General features: G+C 41.2%; 1 protein-coding gene across 2 annotated transcripts in view; it reads left to right on the forward strand.

Moving 5' to 3' along the window:
- Positions 1–12,748: 12,748 nt before the first annotated feature.
- Positions 12,749–15,489, forward strand: part of EGFL6 (EGF like domain multiple 6) — a 31,789-nt gene continuing 29,048 nt past the window's right edge. For both annotated transcript variants that reach the window (XM_038139059.1, XM_038139068.1), the window contains exon 1: positions 12,749–12,908. In XM_038139059.1, coding sequence (XP_037994987.1) covers positions 12,841–12,908 — 68 coding nt within the window. In that variant the 5' untranslated portion in view covers positions 12,749–12,840. The remainder of the gene's footprint in view (positions 12,909–15,489) is intronic.

Here is a 15,489-nt window from a genome sequence, read left to right on the forward strand (position 1 = left end):
ACAACTTATATCCAAGGTCTGAGAAAGGATGGCATGAGACAAGGTAGGTTTCTTCCAGAATAAAATATGGGGATTATTATTAGTACTAGTAATAAAAATTTTCTCTGAAGATATGCAAAAGCAATATTCAGTTGTTCCCGGGGTTCCCATTTTAATTTTTCTTTCTTTCTCTGAAACAAATCTACTGTAATTGAAAGGAATCATTTATGATTTACACATCTTATCAGCAGGGTGTTGTGGGAGGACAGATTAGAGAGTTTTATTGCTGTGTTTCTTATGAAAGAATGAGACAAGAGAAATAATAACCCAGAGCTTTCACAGCAATAGAGAAGGAGATAATCTTCAGCGTGACCTATCTGGGGATTCGGAAACACATAGTAGAGGAGAGTGTCCTTCTGAGCTGTGGAGTGCCAAACATAATGCAATTTCTTTATTACAAGTTATTTACATGCATTGGGATTTATGCCAGTTTTGTTTAAGGCATTTACTCACTCACTGTTCTATGTGCTGTGCCATCTTTTGAGGGAAATAAATTCAAAAATATACAATTTCTTCATCTTTCAGCAAGGAATGTCATTTAACAGTGGGATGCAGAGAGACTGTTTGGTGTCATCATGACTGTAAATGTTGGGTTAAGTTGCCTACTGAAGGCAATGGATCGCTTCTTGTTTATCTTCTTTATATGTCTGTGACCACAGCCTGTAAGTCAAAATCAATACCTTTTCCAGAAACAAACTGGAAGGTAGTACAGACTCTATCTGCTGGTTTGTGCTGCCACACCCAACCCTGAGTATCTAAACACCATTATCAGGCAGTACCAACCCAAGAGAGGAATCCAGTCTCTGCATAAACTGTGTATCATCACTCCCAGCTTGGGGATGTTTTTGTCATCAATTACTTCATCTTGGTGCCATGGTGATGCCACCTTTTCACATGTCAAATTCCAGACTAGCACAAGCAGCAAACTTGAGGAATAGTCATGGTGAGATTTCTGCTGCTGGCCTGTCTGAAAAAACCTTCAGATGCTATAATTGCTACAGTAAATGCCAACTTCAGGGTGTCTTCATACCTCTGACAACTTGTTCCCATCTTGGTTGCCCACACCATGTTTATACTCAGAACAGTTGATGACTGCTGACAGTTGATGGCACACTCCCTAAATATCAAACTTCCAAACTGAGCATGTTCTACAGGTCATCAGTGATTTAATTTTGTATTTTGTTGAACATGAGCCTTGTTAGAAGAGACAAGGAAAATTTCATATCCTCAGTCCCTGCAGAAATCCTTCTCAGCCAGAAGTACAGGTCAATTCAATCCTCAAAGGGAAAATAACAAAAATAAAAATATGTGCGATTATATGAAAAATTATTTCTTCTGATGAGACACTTCTTCAGTAAATTAGTTGTTTAAAAAAATCCATCATAACATTCCTGTATGGATCTGAGTCATTAAATCAATGCTCAGCCTCTTGGTTTCCATCACAGACCAGGGCTTAAAGGCTGAAGTTTCTGAGGAATGCCCCAACACACAGGAACTGACCTACTCACTTCTAAATCAAGAGCTCCATTCTAGGCAAATAAAACACATGGAGTTATGAAAGAGAAAAAAGAATGCATTGTGTGCATGACAAAAGAGCACAGATTTTGCTGAGAGATGTCTGGGATTTCTCCACTTTGTATTTCCTGCCATTTTTCCCTCACATGGGGCTGTTTTATCAATTAGCAGCACATGTGTGAAATAAAGGTTCAATTAAATGGAGAGAACCAGCACAATTATGCTCATTAAAACATAGAAAGATACTGGCATTTATTCAGTGTTATAATCTGCCTCCAGAAAGCAATGAACACTCTGTGACACAAAGCCATGCAATTGTTTCTAAAGAAGAGATTTTTTCCAGAGACCACTATTGTTCAAGGCGGGAGATGTAACTTTGCTCTCTTTAACAGATTGCTGTGGAGAGACAAGGCACTGCCCATTGGTTTCTACTTCCAAAAGATGCAAACAAAAGTTGCCTCTCTGTACATTATTAACTGCTCAGACTTATACCATAAACAGCATTATTTTCAACAGGAAAGTGCATATCCTACATAAAGGTCAATGAGAAAGACAGCCCTCTTTAAACACTGAAACAAAATGTTTTTAACACTCTAAAGCTCTTGCTTGTTCCTTCCTTTTTCTCAGCAAGATACACTGGGCAGTCAGAATTTCTGGGTCACAACTTATCTTTTTATTTTTAATCCTCCTTTTCACAGCATTCTGCAGCTTGCATAGCCCACAGTGTCTACACAGCTTCCACGGCCACCAGGGCTCAGCATTAACCCACTCATGCACTGGATGCCTCCCATAGGCCAGGCTCTCCTTTTTAACACACTGCATATTGTATGATTCATAGCTAAGCTTAATAAAGATGTATCTTTTACTGTAATGGTATTGGAAAGGGAAGACAGCTTTCTGACAGACTCAGAATCATAAAGAAGGATTCATTAGCTACAAGTGTAATTTCAAATCATGGCATATCAATTTCTGCTATTTCTAGTGAGAAGACACCATTTTTTCCATTGTGCTGATTGAAATTAATGATAAACATTCAAATCCAAATTATTGAGCAAGGCAGATGATTGATTCAACTTTCTGGAAAGGAGCAGTTCACCTGTTTCATCTCATATCAGAACACTTCTGTCAAGATATGATTAATGGACAAAGAATACTTTTGGGATTTTTTTCCCAGAAAATGGTGATTATTTAACTTGGGTAGTGGTTAAGGTGCAGAAATGTTGGGAACCACAGTCATAAAGGACAGAATTACTTGGAAATGTATAGATATACTTCAAATTTGCCCTTCACATACTCACAGAACCATAGAGCAAAAGCAGAATTGTTACTGTAAGAAGTAAAGGGAGGTGAAGACTAAATAAACTTTTCCAGTCCTCAGTTTCATCTTGAAAGCTTCTGGAATCCGTGTACTTCTTTTGCAACAACTTCTCACCATCTACCTGCAGGAGGTGACATTTAGAAAACACTTGTTACAATGAGACTGATCCTACACTACACGTGCCCACATGGATCTAAAATGTTTGTAGGCATCTGTTTGCTAAGAAATATCCCAGTGTCCAGACTCTCAGGGTGGTCATTTACACTGCACAAACACAGTCACAGAGCAGTGACAAAGAGTCTGTAATTCCATCCAGCCCAAACTGGACTTTTGTTTAGCAAGGCAGGATTAGCCATCGTTCATTCTTATTAAACATCTGAAGTTACTACCCATGGTCAAAATGATGATACATAAAACACATGGTGCCCGGTAAAAGCACACCAAGGCAATGGTTGCAACTGCTGGTATGAGTCTGGTTTTGTTACCAGCACTGTGGAGCTCTGCAGATTGCATCATGCAGATGGTGTCTACACCTGGCATCCATTCAACCTGCACATATACTTATCCACCTCCACCTGTCTGCTTAGCCAAACCAGCAATGGGAAAAAAAAAAAAAAAAGCCAGGCAGCATATACAGCATATAAATCCATCTGCACTGAATACAGATATTAAATGCTGTGCCACGGAGAAGTACTTTAGATTTCAAAATGGAAACACTCCCATTTAGAGAAGCAGGGAATTCAGTCCACAGTTGAAAAAGGAAAACTGAACACTCTTACATGTTCAAGCACAGCAGATACCAGCAGGATACAAGATTTCTAAACAAAACCAGCAGGTGTGCAGCTGTCTACTCAATCCTACCATCAATCAGTGCTGTCTCGCATTGTTATCCTACAATTACTATTTTCTTCAAATCTATGTTATGGGGTCCTTGCTTCCTCAAACACAGTGGCACCAAGATCTCAGAGTTTATTGACAGGGGATATAAGTGAAGATACTCAGTTGAAAAAATCAAATTCTTTTCCAGAATAAGAATTCTGACATGGGCCAATGATAAATATGTTTTTAAAAATCAATATACTCCAGGGATAATGATTTCATTATTTTTATCTTCAAAAGAAAGATAATCCTCAAGCTGAAGGGTAAAAGCTTTCTCAGTCTTGGCATTATGACACATAGCCGGGCAGTATTTGAACGGGACAGAGACATGGCCTCTCCTTAATGAATTTTATGCAGCTATACATAGGAGAATGTGTGTGATTTTGTTACATTCTGCTTTCCTATAAACTTTAGAGTTATGCATCTTCCTGAGCTGTGTCGTTTGCCCAATTATGTTCTTATAATGAACCACACACAACTCTTGTCTTTTCTGGATATGGGGAAAGCACCAGTTATTCCCAGTGCCTAAATCCTGCACAGCTGTAATTCCAGGGTTTTCCTAGAACTGTAACCAGGATGGAAAGACTTGTAACCAAGGTTTTGAGGTTGCTAAGAATTAATTATCAATGGAAATGTGTGTGAGAAAAAGACACCGCACTAGAAGAAAACAGCAGAACAAGGGTTAAAAAAATAATGCAATGAACAAGGTAGTTCCCAGTCAATCACCCTGAGGAATGTGTCACCCCAGACACCACACATTGTGATAAGACCTCAGCAGAAATTACTCATGAATGTAAGACATTTGGAGAACATAGGAATGGATGGCAACTAGGCTGCAGAACATCATACACACCATTCCCTCCTCTTATCACAACAGGAGAATAAACACTGTTCCTAAATGGACATGAAATATTTCTTTGAAAAGTAATTCATCACTGCCAACTCCAATGAAGAACCCCAGAGCTGTGACAAGGGCTCAGTAGCCAGTTTCTCTGGTCCTTTGTGTCCCACATGGTGTCAGACCACTCAGGCAGACTTGGAGCTTGTGGTAAGTGGAAGTAAGAGTGAGTGTGAGTAAAATCAATTTACTCAGAGCTTTTGCAAGCAACTTTCACCTCTCTCTTAATTTTAGACCTGATCTGTTTTGCTATATCACTTACCAACAAACCTCTCTGTATAACATCTATACGAACACCATACAGCCGCTTCCATAAGGGTGACCTGTCTTATGAGGTCTTAAAAGAGTTCAAAAGACTTTAAACCAGATAATAAAATAATCTAGAAATTAATATTCATCAATATAACATTATAACTTCTTTCCCCATTAAGGATTTTTTTCTTATAACGTATATTCTACATTTCTTGGGCAACGGGGAAAAGCAGAGCTTTTCCATCTTCCTGAACTCAGCCCACGGGTAACTGTAGATGAGATGAATGAACACCAAGCAGGCTGAAACATGGATTGCTTTTGAGCTTACGTTATCTGTCTGGACTAGTTGAGGACCATACTGTGCATTCATGGGAACAAACTCTTTGTTAGGGGTGTCAACAAAGGAGGTTCTGAAATATTTTATATATTTTGAAACAACAGCTATTATTTTAAGAGCAGTCATTTTCCAGTTACTGTGGTAAGCACACCACCCCATGTGATTGAAGACTGAAGAGTGTAAGAATGGGATATTTCAGGAGGTCAGGCTTCCAGGCAAGAAACTGAGCATCCTGACAGAGCTGCCAAAAGCATTCTGGAGAGCTTATGGTGAGAAAATAACAAAGCTCTTCAAGGAAAAAAACTGGGAGGTCTTCTTTCTCTGAATGTTGCCATGCAAAAGTTAAACATGGAAACTTCCTAATGAGCACTGTTATTGTTTTCTGTTTGACACAGAGGATAACAGAAAGCAGATGTTTCTGCATAGCAGGAAAGGAAAGGAAAGGAAAGGAAAGGAAAGGAAAGGAAAGGAAAGGAAAGGAAAGGAAAGGAAAGGAAAGGAAAGGAAAGGAAAGGAAAGGAAAGGAAAGGAAAGGAAAGGAAAGGAAAGGAAAAGGAAAGGAAAGGGAAAAGGAAAAGGAAAGGAAAGGAAAGGAAAGGAAAGGAAAGGAAAGGAAAGGAAAGGAAAGGAAAAGAAAGGAAAGGAAAGGAAAGGAAAGGAAAGGAAAAAGGAATGGGAATGAGGGAGAAAGGCAGCTGGACATAAACACTATGGCTTCAGTGTACTAATTTATTTACAATATGTACACAGATGGGAAGGGGGAAGAAAAGTAGCCAAATTATTTTCCAGGAGGGACTTAGGGCATACACTTAACTTTACACTGCATATTAGCAGCAGATAGATGTTAAACAGATGTTTATTTTAAAAAATATTTGTAATAATATATCTCCACATATAAGCTTAGAAAATATATGGTCATGTGCAAAATTTAAAGGAGAGGAATACACATTGAAGGAAAAGGTTCCAAGACAGAGTGGTTAAAACCAAAGAGAGAGATGTGTACTCAGAAAAGGCAATCACTGAATCATAGAATGGTTTGGGTTGAAAGGACCTTAAAGATCCTCTAGCTCAAACTCCTCTACCCTAGGCAGGAACACTTACCACTAGATCAGGTTGCTCAGAGCTCCATCCAACCTGGCCTTGAACAGTTCCAGGAATGGGGCATCCATAACTTCTCTGGGCAACCATTTCCAGTGCCTCCCAGCAAAGAACTTCCTCCTAATACCCAAGTTAAATCTCACCTCTCTTACTTTTAACTTGTTCCCCCTTGTCCTTTCACTATCTGTCCATGTAGAGCATCACTCTCCCTCTTTTTTTAGGATCCCCCTTTGAGTATTGGAAAACCCCAATGAGGTTCCTTGGGAGCCTCCTCTCAAACACAGAAATGAGATTTAAGTGCCACCTGGAAGACAGAGGGACATGGAACAAAAGTGCTGGGTGGTGAAAGATGTGTGCATCACCCAAGGAAAGTAACAGTGCTGAACTCCAAAAGCCCACAAAGATTTCTAGCCCTTGAAACAAAATAGCAGATAAGATCTGATCCCCCTTTCAAGAGGACAGTTCTGATTATGCAAGAAACACAGCTCAAAAACCTACCTGGATCTCAGACTGGGACCAAAATCAATGCTAACAGTTTTAAAAGTGCCAACACAAAAAAAATGAAATGTGTGCACTTGTAAATATGAAACTGCATCCACCATGTATTTATGAGAACAGTCAATAATGAAAAATAAAACTAAGTTTTGTAAAATATTGCATATTTCATATTGCATCTATATTACAATATGAATATAATGTTGCATATATTTTCATTTATATTCCATATATATCCAATATTTTATATTCATATTGCAATATGAGTATTAAATATATTCATATTGCAATATGAATATAATATATTGAATATATTTTATAAAATATTTGCATATTGTAATTTTTTCATTTGAGTTAAGTCTACATTACTTTTATTTTTTTTGTCATATATTCTCTGGATTCTCTTAAGATTTGTATAAGGGCAAGAGTATTTATAACTTTTATAAGACAAAGAGGTAAAGGACACTGACCAAATTAATTCAGTGAAGTTGATGAAATTCAGGCAGTTCAGCTAAAGAGTAGGAACATGCCCTCCAAAATTTTCATTTGGCATTTCAGTATCATATTTGACTGAATCCAGACTCCTCAATGATTCCTGTATGGCTGTTGGGTAGTGGAGAGAGCAGATGATCACTACAATAAAAGCTACATGTAGATTATTTTGGCCAACAAGAGAAGCAACCAAAGAACAAAATAATTTCTCATATGGTAAAAGGCACTGTTTTGTGACAAAAGTGAAAACATATTAAAATGTTCATCTAGAGGATATCTAGATGTGAAAAACACTTTCTACACGTGTATGAGGCAAGGTGGTTCTTTTAGGAGCAGAGATAGGAGGGAAGTATTTTCAGAAAAATTATACAACCACGTTTTTAAGCACTGAAGATTAAGGCCTATGGAAAAGAACTTATGAAAAGTTTCAAATAAAAATAAGTGCAGACAGTCGGATAAAACACTTGAGTCCCTTTGGAAAGATTTTTCTCCAAAAAGCCAGTATTTATTTGTTATAATACTGGTACTGTCCACAATGCAGACACAGGTGGTGTTTCTACATCCACATCCTAGTTCAAATCAGAATTGCACTTTGGAAGTAAATCTTGTGATTGACTGTTCCACATGCTTAGGTTCATGGACCATGTGAAATGGACTTGTGGATTTTAGCTGAAACCTTAAGATGCACTTCAAAAGCAGACCTGACACAACTGAACCAGTAATAAATATCCATGACAGAAAACCAAATGACAGCAAAGAAAACCTTGAGTAGCCATTTCCATGCATATATTCATCTATGATGCCCTCAAACTTTTCATTAGTTCCATGATGTCTTCCTTTCATTTAATGACCTTTGTCTTAGCTGCCAAAATAAACTTCATCAGCTTTTGCTGAGTTCTTCGTACTCTCCTGAACCAGTCATCAAACAGGCACATATATTCTTTAGCTCAGTTGCTTCTGCCAAGTAAATTTATATCCTCTCTTGGAACTCCAGGCTGTAGAGTATAAAACCAACATGTGAAACCTCTTACTTATATGTTTAGAAAAGTGATCTCCAGCCCCATGGTATAATTTTTACAGGCTCTTGTTCATGCTGTATTAGGCCACCCAGCATATTGAGTGTGTGATTTTAAATTATTTAAACCTAATACAATACAAAGCATTTTCTAAACACTGAGGTTTTATACTTGCAATGACTTTTGAGCAGAAATAAGTATTCCCTCATAGAAACCATAACTGGGTTAGATATATAGTGACCCCTTCTTAGGGACATCTGGGATCCAAGCTGATCCTGTCAATGGATTCCTACTCTCTGCTACACAACGGACAGCAAGCATTGCCCCATGAACCACAGGGCTGAGTTTAACCGCGGTAGAAATCTGAAAAATGTTATCAAATATCAAAGGAATTTCAACACATCACTTCTGAGAGTATTTTATAGTGTCAGCTAAAAAGTAGGTTGAGGTTACAACTAAATTTTCCTAGTAGCAAAGGTTTGTTAATCCTGGCGCTCTGACTTTAACAATCTAGACTGCCAATTTTTCCTCACATGCAGTCTCAGTGAAGCAATATTACTAGGTCTCGTAAATCTCTGGATATTTGATAGTTTTCCTAAATCCTCAGATAGTAGTTAAATAATTGCAAGAATTTCAACTTTGAACATGATTTTTTTCTCAAGATGTCCTGAAGCAATACTCAGCAAACCAAAACAAAAAATAAGCTCAATAGATTTCATAATCATGATTCTATTCAGGAATTGCAATTCAGAAATCCCATTCATGACTTCTTACTGTTTCAAAATAGTCTGTTAAAGCTGATAAAATGATTCATGAGATAAAAATGAATGGTTTGCTTTTATTTCTCTATTTATTCTACTCCATGAAAAACCTATAAAATAACTTGGTCTGAAACTACTTGGCAGTATGAATGGAACTTCACTAAAAAAAAGGGATATAGCTATGATCACTATTATAGCAATACTGCAGTCCTTAGTGCTCTGAGTTACTTTTTACTCTATCTCTGCTCAATGTAAATGTTTTAGCTGAAGTATTTCTATTTCAATTCATCAGTCCTTTGTGGTTCCTAAATAGAGATTGGATAATTCATATTTACAGCATAAGAAAAGTTAGAGTCTTACATCAGCACCTACTCCAAATACCGAGACACAGAGAGAACCTGAACCCTTGATAGCAGAAGTGTAATCTGAGAATTCAGGACCAAATACCTTTGTGATGTGAAACCACAAAGATCCTCCTATTGATTCCATAAAGTCACACCAAGTGTGTGCTTCCCCGCTTAGGCTAAGGTTTCTGCTTTGCTACTGAGCATGCCAGCACTGAGATGCTGGAGGGGAACAAACGAGGATAGAACCTGGGATCCAAGTAAAACAGAAATCTACTGCCATTTTCCATACAGTAATCTCTAAAGGCAGCAGCAAATTAGCAAAAGCTGAAAAGTAGCAACTACAGACCCATAATAAGTGCATGATAGATCCAGACTCTACCTGGTTTAATCCCTAATTTTTTTGATTCTTTTGCCACCTGCCAACTGTTACATTTTGATAATTCAAATAAAAAGGACAAACTGTGAAAGGTTAAAGCTCCAAAGCACTGAATTACAGGATAGTCAATTAGCATTTAATATTTATTAATATAACAAAATAAAGGTAGAGATTACATGAACTTCACATTTTTTTAAACATAGTGTGGCTGAACAAACTATAAAATCATTGTGATTTTTTCTGCCAGAAAAAACTCAAAAGCTACTAAGAGGCCCCATGTTATTGGGCTACCATATGGAAAGTATTATATATAAAGAGGATCGCCAGTGACTGAATTATTTTTGTTATAGCCTAATGTAGTCAAGCAATGAAAGATTTGTGTGTTAGTATGTAGGGAAATCATATGAGAGGGAAAAAATGTCTAAATCTTTTTGGCAGGAGACCTGAAACTAAAGAAAGTCACATCAAAAGCCAGGAAGCTATACTTATAAAATTTGTCCCTGAAAACCACACAGTGGTCTCCTATTACATTCATTCATAAAGCTGCTGGAAATGGCAATCCCTGCTGCACACGTGGATTGTGTAGGTATCAATTAAGATAGGCCAGGTGGGGAAAAAGGGCCCGTTTATTGGGCATTATGTGTTAGATACTTGGTGTTGGGCCCTTCACAGGGGACTTCCAGAAGTTTTCAGAGTTCAAGGCTTAATTTGAAAATGTAACCCCTTCCTTTCCATGGGAAGGGACACTGAAAGTGTGGAAAAGAAGGGCAAATCTAGTTCTCTTCCATAGCCTCGTAGACCATCTTCCATCCTCGTAGACCATTCCACCCTTCCATCCCTTTGAGTATTACAGCTACAGCCTCAGAGGTAAAAAGCATATTAAATCATGGTACAGCCAGAGTTGTGTCAGGGCCTGTCCTTCATGTACTTTCAGGAAGCTCTGGAGACTGAATCTCCTCCTCTGCATGGAAGCTCCAGGGTCCATGACTCTATGGAGCTGTTCTACAGTCACTTCCAGAGAGAAAGTGCCAAGTGAGACAAGTAGGAAAAACCTAAGCACAATATTCCAGGTATGCCCTGACAAGTGATAAATAGAGAGGGCCAATTACTTCATCTTTGCTTACTGGTGGTGCTCTTGTTGGTACAACCTGCTATGTCAGGCAAAGGAGGAAATGAGGGGGTATGAGCAGGACTCCCCCGCACACACAAACTCAGAGCTTTTATGTCCATTCACCCCAGATGGGAAATGGCATCTTCAGTGGGCAAAGCAGTCTTATCATGGGGCCTCACTTTGGTCCAGAGATGAAAAGCAACACGTAGAGTACAATACAAAGCTAAGACCCAAAAACCAGGGACAGCATTTCATGAAACAATAACAAGAACTGTGTTCAGTCTAGAAATAGGATTTATAATTATCATCCCACTAATTTCTCATGTTGCATTCTAGATATCAAGAAAATATATGAACAACAGCAGCCATGAGGTGTGCCTTGGGATGAGGATTGTATGAACTACAAAAAGGATTTCCTAAAAGCTGAGGGACATTCTTGTAAGACATGTTATATATGACCCCAGAAGCCATAGGCTTATATCACCGTGGCATGAAAGAGATCCTGTGAGAGCTCAGAGCAAGGTTGGGAGGACAGTCCAGAAAGTGCCCATTAGCTTTCACTTGGGAGACAGCCATGACTACAGCCCCAATAAACATTTCCCTAATAAATCACAGGGAATGGAGGAGACCCAGGGCCAGTCCCATTCCAGCAGGCAATGTGAAATACTACTCAGGGACCACCAGGGCAGACAGACCTATCCACAAGTAAATATGTAAAAAAAAAAAATTTTTGTTTTCAAGGGAATAATTTCAGCTCATAACAGACTACCTGTATCACAGTTCAGAAATTATTTGTCTTCTGACCAAAAAACCTCATCTTGAACACCAATCAACATTTTAGTGGGAAGCTCAGACTCAACTGATGCACTCATATCTATTTGTTGGAATAAATGTGCATAATAAAAACCATGAGTCTTTGAATTAAGTTTTAAGTAATTAGTATGCTTTCTTCATGGTGCTGATTTAACTAAAATCAAAAGACTACTCCTCCCATGCAGGAAGACAAGTCTAATGAATGGAGCTGGGGAGTCTCAAGGTACTGCTGCATTTCAGAATGACAGCAGCACAGCTGCAAACCAACAATGGCTTTTGTGTCCAGCATCCAGGACAAAAAAAAGTCTTTACCATCCTGTGCAACACATAAACAGTATTGCACAAGTTTGTTTCTTTAAATAGATTGAATTTTAATCACAGACATGAGTCCTGGAGCTAAATTTGCCATCTTTTGGTACCTCTGACTTCATACTGTTCCTCTCTGCAAGACGACTTAAACGTACTTTTAATGGAGGAACATTTGTACTTTCAGAAGTCTGAAGAAATCAGCAGTAGATATCAAGAACTTGACAGAATTTTTTACTAAAAAAGATTTTTCTTAATATCCAAGTACTTAGCAGCTTGGACAAAGTTTGTTCAGGGATGGTACTGCAGGGCAAAGCTTGGAAAGCTTTCGGTGCAAATGCATTTTCAGGTGATGGAAACCCATCGCAGCTCTGCCACGGGCGCCTGCTGAGGCAGAGCCCGCGGACACGCCGGCTGTGGCCCTGGTACATCACCAGCGGCCGGTCCCAGGCCGGGCCGGGGCTCGTACCGGGGCTCGTACCGGGGCTCGTACGGCCCGCCGGAGGGACACGGCTTTCCCCGGGGGAGCATCCCCGCGGCTCGGTGGCCGGCTCCGGGGCAGCCTGCCCTGCTCCGGCCGGGACCACCCGCCCCTCTCGGCCGCGGTCTCTGCCCGCCCCGGCTCCAGGCGGGTCCGCCCCGCCCCGCCCGGTTATACGGCCCCGTCCCGCCGCCCGCCCGCGCTCCGGCGCTGCCGCCGCGCCGCCGAGGGACGGCCGGACCGCCTGAGGGACAGACAGACAGCGCCGGGGTCGCGGCCGGGCCGCCTGCCGCCCGTGCCCGGGCGATGGTGCCGGCGCCCGGGAGCGCCCTGCTCGCCGCGCTGCTCGCCGCCGGGCTGGCCGCCGCGGGCAGGTGAGCGGGGACCGGGGGCAGCGGGCGGGGGCGGCCCGGGCACGGCAGCCCCGCTGCCGGCGGGTCCGGGGCTGGGTGCCGCTGCTCCCCGGGGCCCCGCGGGTGTCGGGCGCTCCCGGGGCCGCGGGGCTGAACGGCGCCCGCCCGGTTCGTGCGAGCCGCTCCCCTCTGCTACTCGCAGCGGAGCTGGGGACGCGTGCTCTGGGAAAAGCGGCACCTTAAACTGCGGTCCCAATGGGGGAATAGCTGCACCACCTGTGGAAATGCGTGAGTACCCCCAGTTCTTGGTCTGCCGGCATGAACAGCCCTCCACCGGCAGCCCACGGATGTTGGGTTCTATGGAGGCAGGTATGTTTTGGAAGCAGAATGAGATTTCGAGAGAGGATCAATAAAACCACTTACTCCAGACCAAGCCATTCCAGTGTTCCCTCTCCCAGTTCTCCAGAAGCAGAAGCGCCTCAGCAAGGGAATAGCTCGTAAAGGGAGAATTCGCAGCAACTGCATGTGAAGCCTTCAAGATGTTTTGTGGTTTATTTCTTTAGTATTAGATCTGTGAATGGAAACATTTGTCATCAACAAGTGGCAGTGTGCTGTTCCAGCACATGCAAGGCTGTTGAGTGGTCAGCTCCTCGGGAACTGGAAGTTCATGAACTCCAGACCTGCTCTTATGTCTTAGAGGAAGCACATTTGTTATTCTATACCACCTCACACCATTGTCGAGGGCGAGGGAAAAGGACTGTCTTCCAGGAAGAAGGGGTTCCTTCCAGTCAACAAAATGTGGTGAGGGGGGCCTGCCCGGTCTATTATTGGGGTATTTTTGTGTGAAATGTTTCTTTTCTTCTACCTTCTGTCATTAGTATTGTTGCTGTTACCACTAATTTCCTTATCTCATTGCTGTTTCCAGTAAATTGTTCTTACCTCAGCCTGCCATCTTTGCCTATTGTGCCTCCAAATCTCATCTCCATCCTGCTGCAAGGGGAAGGGTGAGGGGAGACTGGGGGAGTAAGAGAGGGTGGCGTGTGGTTGTGGAGAGAGTTGGTGGGGGAACTGATTTGGGGAATACCATTCCTAAACCATAACAGCAATACAGGTTACAGCAACAGTGTGACTTAGTCCCACTTAGTTTAAAATGGTCCTAGGGGCTCACAGCAATCTTCTGGCAGCTAATGCAGCCAGCTCTTTATTTCAGTCTCCTCAACTCAGGCGGTCCTGGGTGGTTGTGGTTACTATTTATCCTCACTGTTCTTTGCTAAATGTCTCATAGTGCTGTCAGCAATACCACAGCCACATAAATCAATTACTTCTCTCCTCCCTGGGCACCTTGGACTGCTAAGCAGCCACTTGCTGCCTTTAGCACCAGTGCTGCCTCTCAGAGGACAGAGTTCTTCAGGCAGCACTCTTCCACTGTGCTGTGCTCTGACCGGCACAGTGTGCATTCTCTTGCCTTTCTTTTTTGGTCACATTTTTTGGTTGCAGATTCTTCAATGCCAGGAATTTTTTGCACACTGAGCAGACTGTTATAAGTCCAGCCATGTCATTCAGGTACTTTAGGCAGTTCCTCTGAAATCCTACCGGAATATCAGACAAGGAGGGATCAGAATTTCCCTGTGCCTCCAATCTACATTACTTCTTCCCCTATATCCAGGAAGGTCCATGTGGCATTCTCCCAGAAAGGGTCTGCCTGCCTGAAAGAATCGCCTCTTTCTAATTTTTTTTGTTTAAATGCTGAACTGCTGATAGAAATGGCTGATGGGTGTTGATTCTTCATGGGTGAGAGGGACTAACTTGGCAAACTGGTTTTCCTCCCAGATTTTGGGATCTAGTTGATCTTTTCTTCTGCCAAAGGGAAGTTTTATCTTGATGCTTCTTGTGGAAGTCACAACAACTCTTTTGACCTTGTCCAGGGCAATGTCTATAGAGTTCAACTATGTTAATTTAATTTGCAGCTTTATGGAACATTTCCCAGATTTAAGGAAAGTTTGTTCTGAAATCTTGAGAGATATTGTATGATTTACAATAAATTTTTTTTTATAAATTATTAAATAAACCATTACTGAATCCATTTTCCCTGTGAAAATGAGCACATTTTGGAAAGGAACGAGATCCTTCTTCCTCCAGGCTTTAGGCATTTTAACCTTCCAGGGGAGTCATAGCACTATCCAGATGCATTCAAAGGGATTTTCTGGGATGCAAGCAGAAGGTACATTTACAATCCAGGTGAATTCAAGGCCACATTCTAGTCTGAAAACAGAACATATGTTCTTTAGCTTGTATACTTGCAAGTGATGTAAGGCAGCAGCATGTGGACAACAAAATGGAAAAAGTTTATTTTATTGTCTATAGGATGCAGAGGCAGAGTGCTGATTTGTCACAGACACAGAGGAGTAGGACCTGTTCAACAACTTTTTCACCTGTCTGAAGATGTTCATGCACAAGTACATGTACTCCTGTAAACTGCATCACTGTTGATGGCAAAGCTTGGGTGGCTTCAGAACAATTTATTCCAGCACTGAAGCCTTTTTACTTGCCAGGTGACATGAAGCCCATCTCTTTGTTTAGAGTATCTCAGATACATGAACTC

Source organism: Motacilla alba, chromosome 1, assembly GCF_015832195.1.
Source record: "Motacilla alba alba isolate MOTALB_02 chromosome 1, Motacilla_alba_V1.0_pri, whole genome shotgun sequence".
Lineage (NCBI taxonomy): Eukaryota > Metazoa > Chordata > Aves > Passeriformes > Motacillidae > Motacilla > Motacilla alba.